This window comes from Xenopus tropicalis, chromosome 6 (genome assembly GCF_000004195.4).
Source record: "Xenopus tropicalis strain Nigerian chromosome 6, UCB_Xtro_10.0, whole genome shotgun sequence".
Taxonomy (NCBI): domain Eukaryota; kingdom Metazoa; phylum Chordata; class Amphibia; order Anura; family Pipidae; genus Xenopus; species Xenopus tropicalis.
Window position 1 is genome coordinate 38,930,323 of NC_030682.2, and position 13,102 is coordinate 38,943,424.

The 13,102-nt window shown below is 40.9% G+C and overlaps 1 protein-coding gene across 1 annotated transcript in view; it reads left to right on the forward strand.

The window, feature by feature from the left end:
- The first annotated feature begins 209 nt into the window (after positions 1–209).
- The window catches only part of itgb8 (integrin subunit beta 8), a 57,185-nt gene continuing 44,292 nt past the window's right edge, over positions 210–13,102 (forward strand). The window contains exon 1 of the mRNA XM_002933298.5: positions 210–1,734. Within this exon, the coding sequence (XP_002933344.3) occupies positions 1,464–1,734 (271 nt within the window). The 5' untranslated portion in view covers positions 210–1,463. The remainder of the gene's footprint in view (positions 1,735–13,102) is intronic.

Below are 13,102 nucleotides of genomic sequence, written 5' to 3' on the forward strand. Positions count from 1 at the left end.
CCCCACAGTCAGTTGCACTTGTGTCAAAATGTGCTCCTTGCACCTCCCTTAGTCCTTCCCGCAGGCTTGTGCCTGCAGTGACATTGGAATTCTTATAATAAAAAAAACATGGTGTTTGTGCTTTACATTGCATTTTAGTCACTGCATTAGTGTGGTAGCATTTCTGGGGCTACTGCTGACTTAGAGACTCTGCGCTTTCTTCTTCAGCATTGGAGCAGATCCAGGGGGGCCACATGGCTAGTGCAGAGAGCGCTATATTCTCTTCACTATCAGAGCTGAATTTCCATTTTAAAAAACACAAATTAGTCTCTTGACGTTACCAGAGGTGGCTTTTAGCGGCCCTGCACTGCAGGTGTACATGTGCCCAATGCCCATGTTTATCTGACAGGACAATGTTGTTCAGTGATAATCACAATCTGAGGGTTGCTTATTGCAATGGGAGCGATAGGAGGACACCCTGGTGAGTGACACTATTTTGTCATCAAAATGCTCCTTGTGCCACAGGACTAAATACTGCCATGGCCTGGGCTGCAACAATACATTACGTCCAATTAAACAATTCTGGCAGAACTAATGAATTGTGCTTTTGGGCCCTTTAGTACCTGTCAGTAAATGAGACCCATGGCCCTCCTCATGTATTAGGTGGATCCAGCATCCCTCCCACACCTTTCCCTTAATCCTTATTTTATAACTTGGCCAGGGAAAGTGAGGAGGCTGGAGGGCTTAGGGGAAAGGAGAACGTTTCCCTGAGTAGGGATGGTGGCCCCCAGCCCCCCTGTGGCAATGAAGGGGTTTCCTAGAACAAGGGAGTCTGTGAGACCGAGCCAGAGGGAAACAAAGAAGAGTGGGAGACTGCTCCAGTGACATCATGCTCCACCAATGTCCCGCCTACGCTAACACAGAGAGCCTCACGGATTTATAGAGTGTGGGGTCCGGGTCTCCTAGCAACGTCCGAACCCGGAGCGGGTCACCAGCACCAGCCGTTGTGTACTGAGCGGGACCATGAGCTTGAACTTGCAGCCCCAGTAGCGCCACTGGGCTGAGCAGCCCCATTAGCGCCACTGGGCTAGTGCCTCAGCTCCGCTGCCTGGGATAGTGCAGAAGGAAGCGGCCAGTGCGGGAGCAAGGTTCCTTTGTTATCAGTCCGGCTCACAGGCTTAACCGGTACCGCTCAGATGTGGCAACAGGGCGATGAGCTTTGTTTTAAGTTGCCTTTATTGCACTGAGCATGCGCAGAGGTTTTGCCATTGAGCTGACTCGCTCGCTTATAAGCCCACCTGTGTGCTCCGCTAGTTGCAGTCGGGAGTCTGGTCTGCGGCATAGGACTTTATTCCGCTTCCTCACAGACATCGGCACTAGGGTACCGGGCTCCGTGCATAGCCGGCGGGGAATGGAAGCGGGGTTGGGTACGTTCCATTGGCAGCACTTCGGTACCTACACATGGAGCAGTTGGTGAGAGGCAGATGTGGGTAGGGGGTCGGATCAGGTTCCCTGTTCTACTATCTGAGCCGCTATGCAAGTCGGATCATCCCGAGAATATCTTCACTCAGGAGACAGCAACTGGGGATCCCATTCCCATTGGACACATTCTGCTTTGCACCCCAAAACCCTGCTTAACCCGGACTATAATGAGCCCAGCAGCGGCTCCTCATTCTGCTGCTTCCCCTCGGTGTTTTATGAGCATCCTGCGGGCCTTCGGGCTCCTCTTCCTCCTACTGGGACTCTGCCAGTCTGGTGAGTGAGTGCCAGCACTAACAGGTGCCAACTGCCAACTTGTCCCCTGCACTTACCTGCTTGGCTCGATTGACCAGGTATATCTGTATCTGAACCCATGTGTCTCTAGTCTTCATGGGTAAGATACTACTGGACTGTAGGAAAAGTCACTATTTCAATCATTTTCCAGTACAGCATTATTCACACTGCAGACCTTCATCCATATGTATGTGGATAGAGTCAGTCTGGGTAGCTGCATGAATGCCTCAGATAAATTGTTTCATCATACTATAAAAATCAAATTTAGTGTAGTGGTTCGAAATCAGTTGCAGCATATTACGACTTTTGTCTAATCCGTTGTACATTGGCATGCTGGTTAATTTTCAGATTGCTTTGTTTTGGGGGGAAAATAGGTAAAACATTGACACATTAGTTAGCCATTATTTATATACTACGTTTTCCTGGGTGCCCTATTACAGGGTCCTGCATTGCCCTTCCCTATATATGTATAGAGAGGGAGAGAGAGACTGTTAATATTGGTGATATTGCTAATATGAGTCTGCTAATATTGGTTTTTGATTCAAGTTGGCCAAACTAATGGGTGTACCAAGCTTGCTGGAATCAGAAACCTATTTCCTATAATGAGTGCATCACCTACTGTGTATAAACATTAATCAGTGTGTTTAAATAGCACATCCTATTCCAGCTGTATTGTGTTATCCAAGTGGGGATATGATGCAATAAAAACAATATCAAACTAACCATGTACCCTGTGATTCACAAGTAAGAATCCACAGCAACATAATACAGTTCAGTAAGGAGAAATCAAGGTTAGGTACCTGGCTGTACAGACTGTCATACTGGCAAAGTTTTAGAATGGGGATATTAAGGTGAGTTGTCCCTATATGTACACCCCTATATCGTATAGATAGAGATGTACAGAGCTTACTCTCTTGCTTCAACTTTTGAACGCAGGGTACCAAGAGCACATTTCTGCAGGTAATATGTTAGGTACACAGGCTTTTAGTAGAAACTGTAACAAAAGCTTTGATTTAGGTGTCCTTTTGTTTCTCCCAGCCTCCCTTGAGTAAATTACAGGAATAGTAGTTTAGTGATTGGGGGGCAGCTAGGCATCTCAGAATAGCCCCTGACGCTGCACGTTTATGCAATTCACAGTAAAATCTTGAGTGTAAGTTTACTCTTAGATTTATGTATAAAGTAGTTTAATAACATTATTTACAGTTGGGGGTTTCAAAGATTTAGGATTTTTTTTTTTATTGTACTAGAGGTTGCGGTTTAAACTGCTGTCAGGTAGGGTCCCTGACCTAGCAACCAGACATATGAAAAGGAGAGGGCTATAACAATAAGGGAAATAATAACATGGTTATACAGTACAAATCTAAATGATAGCAGATAGATGTTTAAGTTTAAGATTGCGTTTACTTCACAAACCATAAAAAAAATAAAATAAAATGGCAAGTTATTAAGATTAGTTTAAGCAGCTAGCTTCCAGATGAACTACCCCGTTAACAAGTGGAGTGCTGTAGATGTGAGCCTGCGCTTCCTCTTTTCTCCCCATGAATTGTTGCAGTTCTAAAACGATAATCCCTTAGTATTTACTCTATGACTTCCTGCTGCGGGAAGGTGAAGTCACATTGTGGCTGTTATATTACCCAATGTCTTTAGCTCTGTTTGTCTAGTAAGATCTATTTGCATGGCAGTAAACAGGCTTGTTAGAGAATACTGCATTCAGAAGCTGCATTACACACCCTGCATATAATGGTGAAGAATAAATGCAAAATCCTAATTTTGTGTCTGATTTTTAGAATCACTGCCTGTGCAGTATCTACTGGGATAACTGACAGTGTTATTGTTGTCCAGTGTGAGTTTAATCCTAAAATTTCAGAATGTGATCAGAGAGGCTGTTTGTCCTGGGTCCCCAGTTTAAAGTGTATATATTCTTTCTGATATATGCCTTTGGGGGCACACCACACATACAGTATGCACAGTTGTGTGTTATTTGTTACATCTTATTTCTGGAATGTGATTAAGGTAGAGACCCACAGTCAGTAAATCTGGCTAAATGTCTATGTTCTTTGAATAAAATTCCTACAGTTTACATGATGCCCACAATAACTGTTACCATAAGTGTTAATGAGATTTGAGATTAGAGTTACAGCATCTGAGGGGCCCAGGTTCAGCAACACTGCCCTGAATCAGTGATCTGCAACACACATCTCGATCCATGTGGCTGAACTGTGGCTCTCATTATCCTTTGCAAGTGAATAAAGTCATGGGTAGTAGAGCTGAATCTGTAATGTAGCTGCAGCTGGAGAGCTACAGGTTTTAGGTCAGTGCTATAACTCTAATGAGTGTGCTGGCTGTGGTTGTATACACTTGGGATTTCGTTATAGCATGGGTTAAGTTTGCCCTGAACAGTAACCCAATCATACTTGTTTTTTTCAAGTGTGTAAAAGCTGATTGGATGCTACGGGTTACTGAAATGAAACAATCTTTAATCCCTCTCATTACCACATAACCCACCCTCTGTATCCTGGGTCCGCACGTGGTTGCTTTATAAAAGTAATATCTTCACTGTGTACCTTTTGACCAAGACACACTGGATGTTTCAATCACCACAGTCCTCTCAGGAAATCAGTGGCCATCATTATGCCCTTGCCTGTCAGCAGCCACTGGAACTGAGTACTGAATTGTACTCAGCAAAGTACTAGGCCAGATATGGAAGACCTTTTGTCCAAACCCTCCATAGCCCTTTGGCAGTAAAAATATGTGCCTCCATAGATGCCCATACTGTTCTCTTGCACAGCCTGTTATACCATATGGTAACAGGCAGATTTAAGAATTCCCTACTTTCAGAGATTGGTACTTAGTTACATAGGGTTGAAAAAAGACCAGAGTCCATCAAGTTCAACCCCTTGTGGCCACATTTTATCAGAATATTTCTTGCTGAAAATCCTATTTGTTTTAATTGAGAAATATCTATGTTTTTAGCTTAATCAAAACAAATCACCAGCCCTCTTAGAAGCCCTCTGTATAAACAAACCTCTCTCGCTGCTAAGCTGACCCCATACAGGCTTTCTGATGAGACGATAAGGGCTGATGATTTGTTTTGATACTTCTCATATCAACAGGGAGTTGAATGTGACTTGAATTTGAATTACATATTTTCCCATTTAGCGTGAGAAATAAAATACCTGGAAATAGTTATAGTTAAAACAACAGGTGAAAAGTATGTTCAGCACAAGCCCTATTCATTGAACCAGTTTTGAAAAAGGAGGTTTACTGCCTCTTTAAGCCAATCACTGCCCTCACAGCAACCTGGAGTATAGCTAGACAGTTTTCTTACAATTTTTGTCCTTTGAAGCTGGTAACTAAAAAGGGAAGCAGTTGAAGTATTCTTTGAGCTGTGTCTCAGGAACCAATGAAGTGCCTGCCGGTTAGATATCACTGGACTGAATCATTCTTGTATGACTTCATGAACTTGGAAGCCTGTAATCAGCAGTGTTCCCACCAGTAGGTCCGTAAGAGTTCTGCAGAATGTTCACTTATAATAAACTTAAGATGAACTCAGTATTTAAAATATGTTCGCAATCTGAAACATGCAAAAGGCATTTCCCAGTAAGTCATTTAAAGTCACAAATTATTTTTGGTGCTTAATGATGTCATTTCAGTCACATGACTCGCTGATAAAATATAAAGATATTAGAGTTCCATGACCTGTATAAAAGCACTTGGCCTTTGGCCTTGTGCTTTTATATGGCCATGGAACACCTCTTTGAATTATAATATCGCTATATTTTACAGCAGGGGGTACTTTATTTACTATATAATGACCAGATGAGCAGGGCCATCTTTACGTCCTGTATTGATTATTAATTGTATGTAATCGGTATGCTCAATGTGGACACTTTTCTGTTGCACAGCCCCATGGAATATGAACGATGTGTTAATATCCCATTTTTGAACAACATGTTTTAGTGTCTATCCTCAGCCAAACATATTTCTTCCTGCACACAATTCAACCATGCTTTTTGTGAGAAGTGCATTGCAAATGGAATGATTGGATGAATTAGCTAGTTAAGCCTCATAAGGCAGTGCCCCACTATTTACAATGGGCAGCAAAAAGCCAGTCCAGTAATTACACCGGTTGAAGGATAATGCTGACTCAGGATGGCATGGGGCCCAGGAGCACCCCTGGTTCAGGTGGTCATACACGGCCAAACAAGTGGATCTGGGTCTCAATTGGCCACCCCCATGATTGGGCCAAAACAGGGCGATCCATTGTTGGCCCTAGGGCCATACAGTGGAGACCCTTTGGACAAGGACAGTATCCACGCACTGATGCATTTTTCAAACCTGTCAAATTGATATCTAGTCCTTTTATCAACCCCTGTATGGCCAACTTTAGAGCATGGTGAAATCAGTGACTTACAACATTAGTGTGTTGGTTGCAGCCTGAAAAAAACTAGGTTGAGGAGGCAACAGGTTGGTTTTAGTCAAAGAAGGCCACAGAGTAAAAAAAACCGTGCAGAGCAAGTAGGGGATGGGCCGCATGCTTAGAGCATTATGGGCCACAAATCTTGTTTTTCCTATTACCTGATCTGAAATTGATGGTGGTGCATATTAGCATGGGAGTCAAGGTTGGACTGGGACGCAGAGCCAATCCTCACCTGCAATATTGTCACTCCCCACAGGGGCCCTCAAGGGGGTGTGGGGGTCCCTGGGGTAACAACCACAATGGGCCTCTCACACCCCAGTCCGATGCTGATGGGAGTTAATTGTTGGTGAAAACTGGTTAATATGTGGTATTATGTATTCTGTATGATACTGAAAAGATAACTGATAACTATCAACCTCTCTAGAGGATGTGAAAATATGTCTTCATCGTTGTTGGCATGGTGCACTTCTTATTCTGCATTGTCAGGAACATTGGAATGTACTCCATATCTCTGGCTGGCTTGGACATCTGTAGGGGGAGGGAATCTGTGCATATTCTGGAAGACATCAGTTCTGGTGCACAGAGTTCCACGTGTGCTGACCAAGCAGCCGATGCACCTGGCCACGGGATAATAGTCATTTGTATATGGCTGTTAGCAGCGCCATTTGAATGGTGGTTGTAAATAAGAGATTTGAACCTGATTTGGTAAAAACCTAATACGTGAGCATTTTTACCCTCGTTCTTTCTCAGTTTACCAGTCCCAGATTTTCCGACCTCTCTGTCTACGTTTCTGTTCTACGCATGGAGCTGTGCACACGTGTTACTTATTTGGAGTACAGTGAGGCTGAGATCACATACTGTATTTCTGTCGGACAGCTTTGTGGCTAAGCTCTGAGCCAGCTAAAGGCAATCATGTTCTAAAATATTGGTCTTTTCTTTCTAACATTAAAAAGCGATGCTATAATGTAGAGTCTCTAAAAGGAATATTAGCCAAAACAATAAAGTATGCCTTTTTCTCTATATAAAGGGGTCAACAGATTTATTTTATATTTCTGTGTATTAAGGAGCATCTATAGTTCCCAGCTCAGTTACTGTATATATGTGCCTAGGTCCCTGCCCTGTGGTTCTTGCAGAATGGCATTATGCCCATTCAGAAAACCATCTCACATTAGCTTAACCCTCTGAGCTCCCAAATACCATGCAGAATGCCTCAATCTAAGCACTTACAGGGTGTAACGTTAGAGGCACTAAGTAGACCCATATGCTGCCATTTAGCCCACAATTATGGGGGACATGGCAGAGGTCCTAAAATGTAAATATATGTGTAGAAAATGGTGTTTAAGTTCACTTTTTAGTACATGGTATAGTTTATGTTGCAGGCAAATGCCATATTCCGAACAAATGCACTTGTTAAGGCTCTGAAATATGATATTGCTGTTTCCTGTACAGTTCTTTATTTTTTTATGGATTCACTTTTTTTTGCTGAAATAGACAGTACTTTTTACTTAAGGCAGCTATACACAGGCTAACAAGGTATGTAATCTGACCTATCAGGCTGTGTACCCCCTGTCATTTTGCCAAACAGCCTGAATAATTGGAACAGCTGGAAGTTTGGAGGAGCGTTAAGGCTTTAAATCACAGAAAAACTCCTTATCTGAAAAACCCCATGTCCCAAGCATTCTGGATAACAGATCCCTTACCTGTATATTAATTTAAAATATGCCATTGTTTTAAAGTTGTCATTGTAAATTAATATTTGTTTGTGTATTGCTGCTGTGCTGATTTTAAAGCTGGCCATACACATTACAATAACGATCTTTCCTGTGAACATTGATTTATCCACTAGGTAAAAACACTAGAATTCTACCTCTGTATGCCTGTGTTCGGATGTCTTCAGCTCCGACAGGGTTGTTTTTGAAATGTGCCTGTATCAACATCTTCCCAGTTTTTGTCTAAATGTCGGTCAGGTAGGCCTGCCGGAGGGCCCCCAATAAGCTGCTGACACGGACTGTTGGCATCTTTTATTTACTCGTGTATGGTTACCTTAAAGGAGAAGAAAAGTCACAATTGCAGTGATTGTGTTACCTGATACCCCGGGCCGGTGCTTATTTTAGCAAAAAACTGGGGTTCCACCAGCAACTAAATTGCTCCATGGGACATTAGCCTAAGAGTGTCCCATATTTATTCTTAAACCACTAAACCCTCAAAGACAATAAAACACAGACATATGATATAAATAAAATTAAATGGCATTATTTATTTATTTCCAGAAAATTCTCCCAACACAGGTTGGCACAGGTTGTATCTGGAGAATTTTAAGGGAATAAATAATTCATTTTATTTAAATCATATTTGTGTGTTTTATTGTGTTGGTTTAGTGATTCACTGGGGGTGCCTAACTTTTGGCACCCCCAGCAATTGTGACTTTCTTTTTGCTTTAACTCTAAAACTGCGGTAAAATGTTAATGTGTATCAAAAGTTGCTTAGAATTACGTTTTCTTTTATTATGCAAAAATACTGGATTGGCTTCCCCTAAAAAGGTTAATTAGAGTGAGTTTTTTGGTGAACATTTGTTTGCTGCCCAAAATGTTCTTGGAACTTTGAATGGCTAATACTGTTTCCATATGTCTGCAACCTCATTATGAGTTTAAAGGGGCCAAAGGGAGCTTAAGATAAAAAGTGTGTAAAGTGTATATTGTTTTCAGATTTTATCCAGAGCTGTATAATCCCCTTTTTGTGTAGAGCAGAATATCTCCTTTATCATCTTCTGTATATGTGAAAGGTAAAAGTTAAAGTAGAACATAGTATGTACGATAAGAGTTAACAGAGCTGTTTACAGTGTGAGTTGGGGAAAGTGTTGTCAGTCCCTCACTCTTTTCACTGGGAAAAGATATTTAAAAGACAAGGAATATATTTTTTGGGTTCGATTAATTAAGCATGGGTAGACATCCTGGCTCCCCACAGATTTTATTAGATTGCAGCAACTATAAATGTTTGGCAACAAGGGCTACACCAAGGTTGTCGCTGTCGCTAGCCACTTCTGCATCTTACAGGTGGCTGGTGAATGGCAGGCATAGGGAGTATACCTTACACTAGTAACGTTGGAACGTTGGAAGTTGAAAACAGCTTATATGCTTCATGGAGCCAGGCCTGGCCAGCCAAGCTGTATATTCTGGCTAATGTGAAAGATGCTGGTGTTAGATGCCATAGACAGTTGCTATTATTGGGCTGTTTAGGCATCAGTGTCTTTGAAATGCCTATTTTGAATCTTAGTCTAACCATTGATGAAGCAGAGTCCTGTATGCTTTTATCATAAGTATAGTGCTTGTGTCAGCCACGTATCAGCCACTGAACAAAACATAGTAGGTGAAACAGAGAATAATAGTAGGTGAAACAGAGAATAATAGTAGGCGAAACAGAGAATAAGCTTGCGTAGCAGGGTGTGACAAGCCCCATGGAGTCCTTTCTCTGCTGTGAACTTCACGCTAAAGAATCAGTCTTCAGAATTTTCCACATTGCTTTCCACCATTGCTCTCTGTCAGAATCACATCACAATGTCAGCACAAACAATTGTTGTGCTGTTCTCATCTGAAAACACATTTGAACGCACTCTAATTAAAGAATCACTTAAAAGAATCTAATAAAAGAATCACATGAAAATCGCTATTGATATTGTTTTCAGTGATTATCATAGGTAGCAGTCTTGAACACAGAAGGCAAGACCCTTGGTAATGGTATTTATGCCATAGGCCTAACACATTTTGGAAAACACTTTGATTTATATTGTTAATAAATGCACAAAGTCCTTTAGCTGTATATTTATTGCAGCAAGATTTAAAAGAAATATAGGAGCACCTACACATATGCAATTAGCAGGCAGACCCTGAATGCAGATTTCTTGCATTTACACATCACAGATTTTTATGCAGCTGGCTTTTGTGGTCCTTTAGCACGTGACCTCTGATTTTCAACAGTCTGGTTACTTTAGCTGGAAAGGGCTGTTGGCTGATAGACAGAGTAATAAATATCAAATCTCTTGTACCTTGTGTGTGCATTTATAATCCACAAATCCAAGCCCTCTGCAACAACCACTGGCTAATGATCGGATCAGTGGAATTTGGAAATCTACTTTTTACAACAATCATCATAACTATGAGTCTGGCATACCTGCTCTAGGCAACAGGCTTTTAATAGATAAAAGTTCCAAAACATTGGAGTAGAAAGGTTTCCTTTGAATTTTATGGAAAGTTACACAGTCATCCAATAAAAGAGCAATATCTATCAGTTGTAAAATATTTATTATAATGATGCCAAGGCTGCGGGCACTATCTAAAAATGGCTGGCCCAATCAAGCTGGCAGCATGTGTGCTGACTTTAGCATTTTATCAAATTATGGAAAGTTTTCCTGAAATATCCAAATGTCAAAACATGCCCTGTCATATAAAAGAAGCATACTTTAAACATTACTCTGACTTAAAAAGATGTACACACCCATCATCAGTATACAGAGCTCAGCTTGTGGTTTAACCACTGCAAGGGGGACCCTGTCAGATCTCACTAGGCAGCGTGTAATATTATCAGATTATATATACCCACCTTATTCCCAAAAATATGCTTAATGGTGCTTCATTTATGTTTTATTTATTAAAGCAAATAGTGGCTTTAATAGAAGTTATAGAGAAATATATATAATTTATGTAATCCTGCACCCCTGGGGTTCTTTGTACAAGAGAGCTCCCCCAAACAACCTCTGCTGTTCCTGTAGTTATGACCCCCAACCAGAGGAGGGGTAGGCATCCTGCCATATTTTTAGGGTGCATTTCCTAGGCCAACTATGAATAGATTAGTGGCCAAGCTAGCAGTCATATTAGCAATGAATATGAGAAAGGAGACTAGAAATTGGCATGGAGTCGTCATTAAGAATTCATAAAAGGGTCACTTGAAACCACAAGTGTTAGTTTTTATGCTTTTAGAGTCAGTGAATCCATGAAAAATGTTCTCCATATGTTTGAACTGCATCGTGTTTCATAACACACACCGAACCACTGTCTTACGCTCACAAATTTGAAAGCTTCCATATGGATAACTCTGCTTCTGAGAAATTGTGGAAGTTTCTACATTGACTCTTATGGGGGGAATTGACAAAAATCTTGGTAAGTACACAGTTCTCAAAGTGTCGGTGGGCATATTGTAAAAATGACGTAAGCACAACAAAGGTATCTTGTAGTTTTATGGATTTGTCATAATGAAGCCAAATTTTAAAAAGTGTTGTATACACAGTAAAAAATTTTATATTGTGCTTTAAAAATATTGTTTGTGCACCCCAAAATTTTCTTTATACAGACCTAAGCCAAATTATCCCATTGATCCCGTTTTTCCCCAACATTTTTGTTATGGAGCATTTTGGTATAAAATGTCTGTATGTCTAATGTCTGTAAAAATGTTGTAGGTACATTTCTCAAATAGGTCGTACACAATAGCCATGCCACAAACGTCCGAAAAGAGTCCGAATGCGTTTTTTTCGTAATGATCTGCGACTTTTTTGTGAATTGTCGCGAAATTTTCGAGCTCAATACGAAAAGTCGCGACAATTCGTGAAAGTCGTAATGGCTAAGAAAAAGTCGCGACAATTCGTGAAAGTCATAATGGCTATGAAAAAGTCGCGACAATTCACGAAAGTCATAATGGCTATGAAAAAGTCGCGACAATTCACGAAAGTCATAATGGCTATGAAAAAGTCGCGACAATTCACGAAATTTGCAATGGCTATGAAAAAGTCGCGACAATTCGCGCAAGTCGTAACGGCTACGAAAAAGTCACGACGGTGACGAAAAAATCGCAAAAAATACGAAAAAGTTGCAAAATGTTCGTTTCCAATCCAATTTTTTCCCATTCAGGATTCGGATTTGTGGATTAGTAAATCAGCGCCCTAGTTTTGCATTCTTCACAAGCGCACCAGTAACTGAGTAAGCTTATAGTAACAGCGTAAGTGCTTCGTTTTGTCGACTCCTGTTCCCATGGTTGGATGAAAAGATGTGATATTGTCTGAAAAGATTAGATATGTCTGTATTTAAGAGGCACAGTTTAATGTGTATGTATCCTGCCTCTGGTTTTCAGCACCCTAAAATTGCCCCAAAATATTTTCCCAACATGAATGGTTCACACTCGGGGCATATCCATTGCCCTGGCAGGCCTAGCTCTAGTGCAATAAAGGCAACCCGGCACTGTGTCTGTATGACTTGTTATTCTGGATAATGTTCCCCCTATGCTAATTTACTCACTGGGTGATTTTTTGTATTTCTCACCACAGCAGATGTATGTTTCAGAGTTAATAGCTTTCTGCATCATTACATTTCTCTACCAGTTAAACATTTGCATATTACAAAGAGTAAAGTAACTTGAACTTTAGCTTCATGCGCGGCGACATTTAACCCTTCCAAATCCTAATTAGCATATGCTAATTAGGATTCGGATTCGGTTTGGGGGGTTCAGTGCATCCCTATATTTAATTATATCTTAGTTTTGATCAAGTACAAGGTACTGTTTTATTATTACAGAGAAAAGGGAACTTATTTCTAGAAGTTTGAATTATTTGATTATAATGGAGTCCATGGCCTTCATGTAATTCAGAGCTGTCTTGATATGGGTTTCCGGATAACGGATCTTGTATTCCTGTACATGCTTTATGAATGATTATGTCACTCCTTTTGGAACTGAATAATAGACATTGCTATAATACACATGGAAACTAGAACACAAAAAGGTTGTTATAGAGGACAAAGAATTCTACAAGAATCGCTACTCTCTAATAGACCCAGAATGATGTAGATTCTAAGCATACTGCCCTCTGTTTGTGATACCTTGCAATTGCAGCTGTAAAGTTTGCTTCAGCAAATTATAGAGAGCATTCAGCAGGTAGCTTTTACTGGT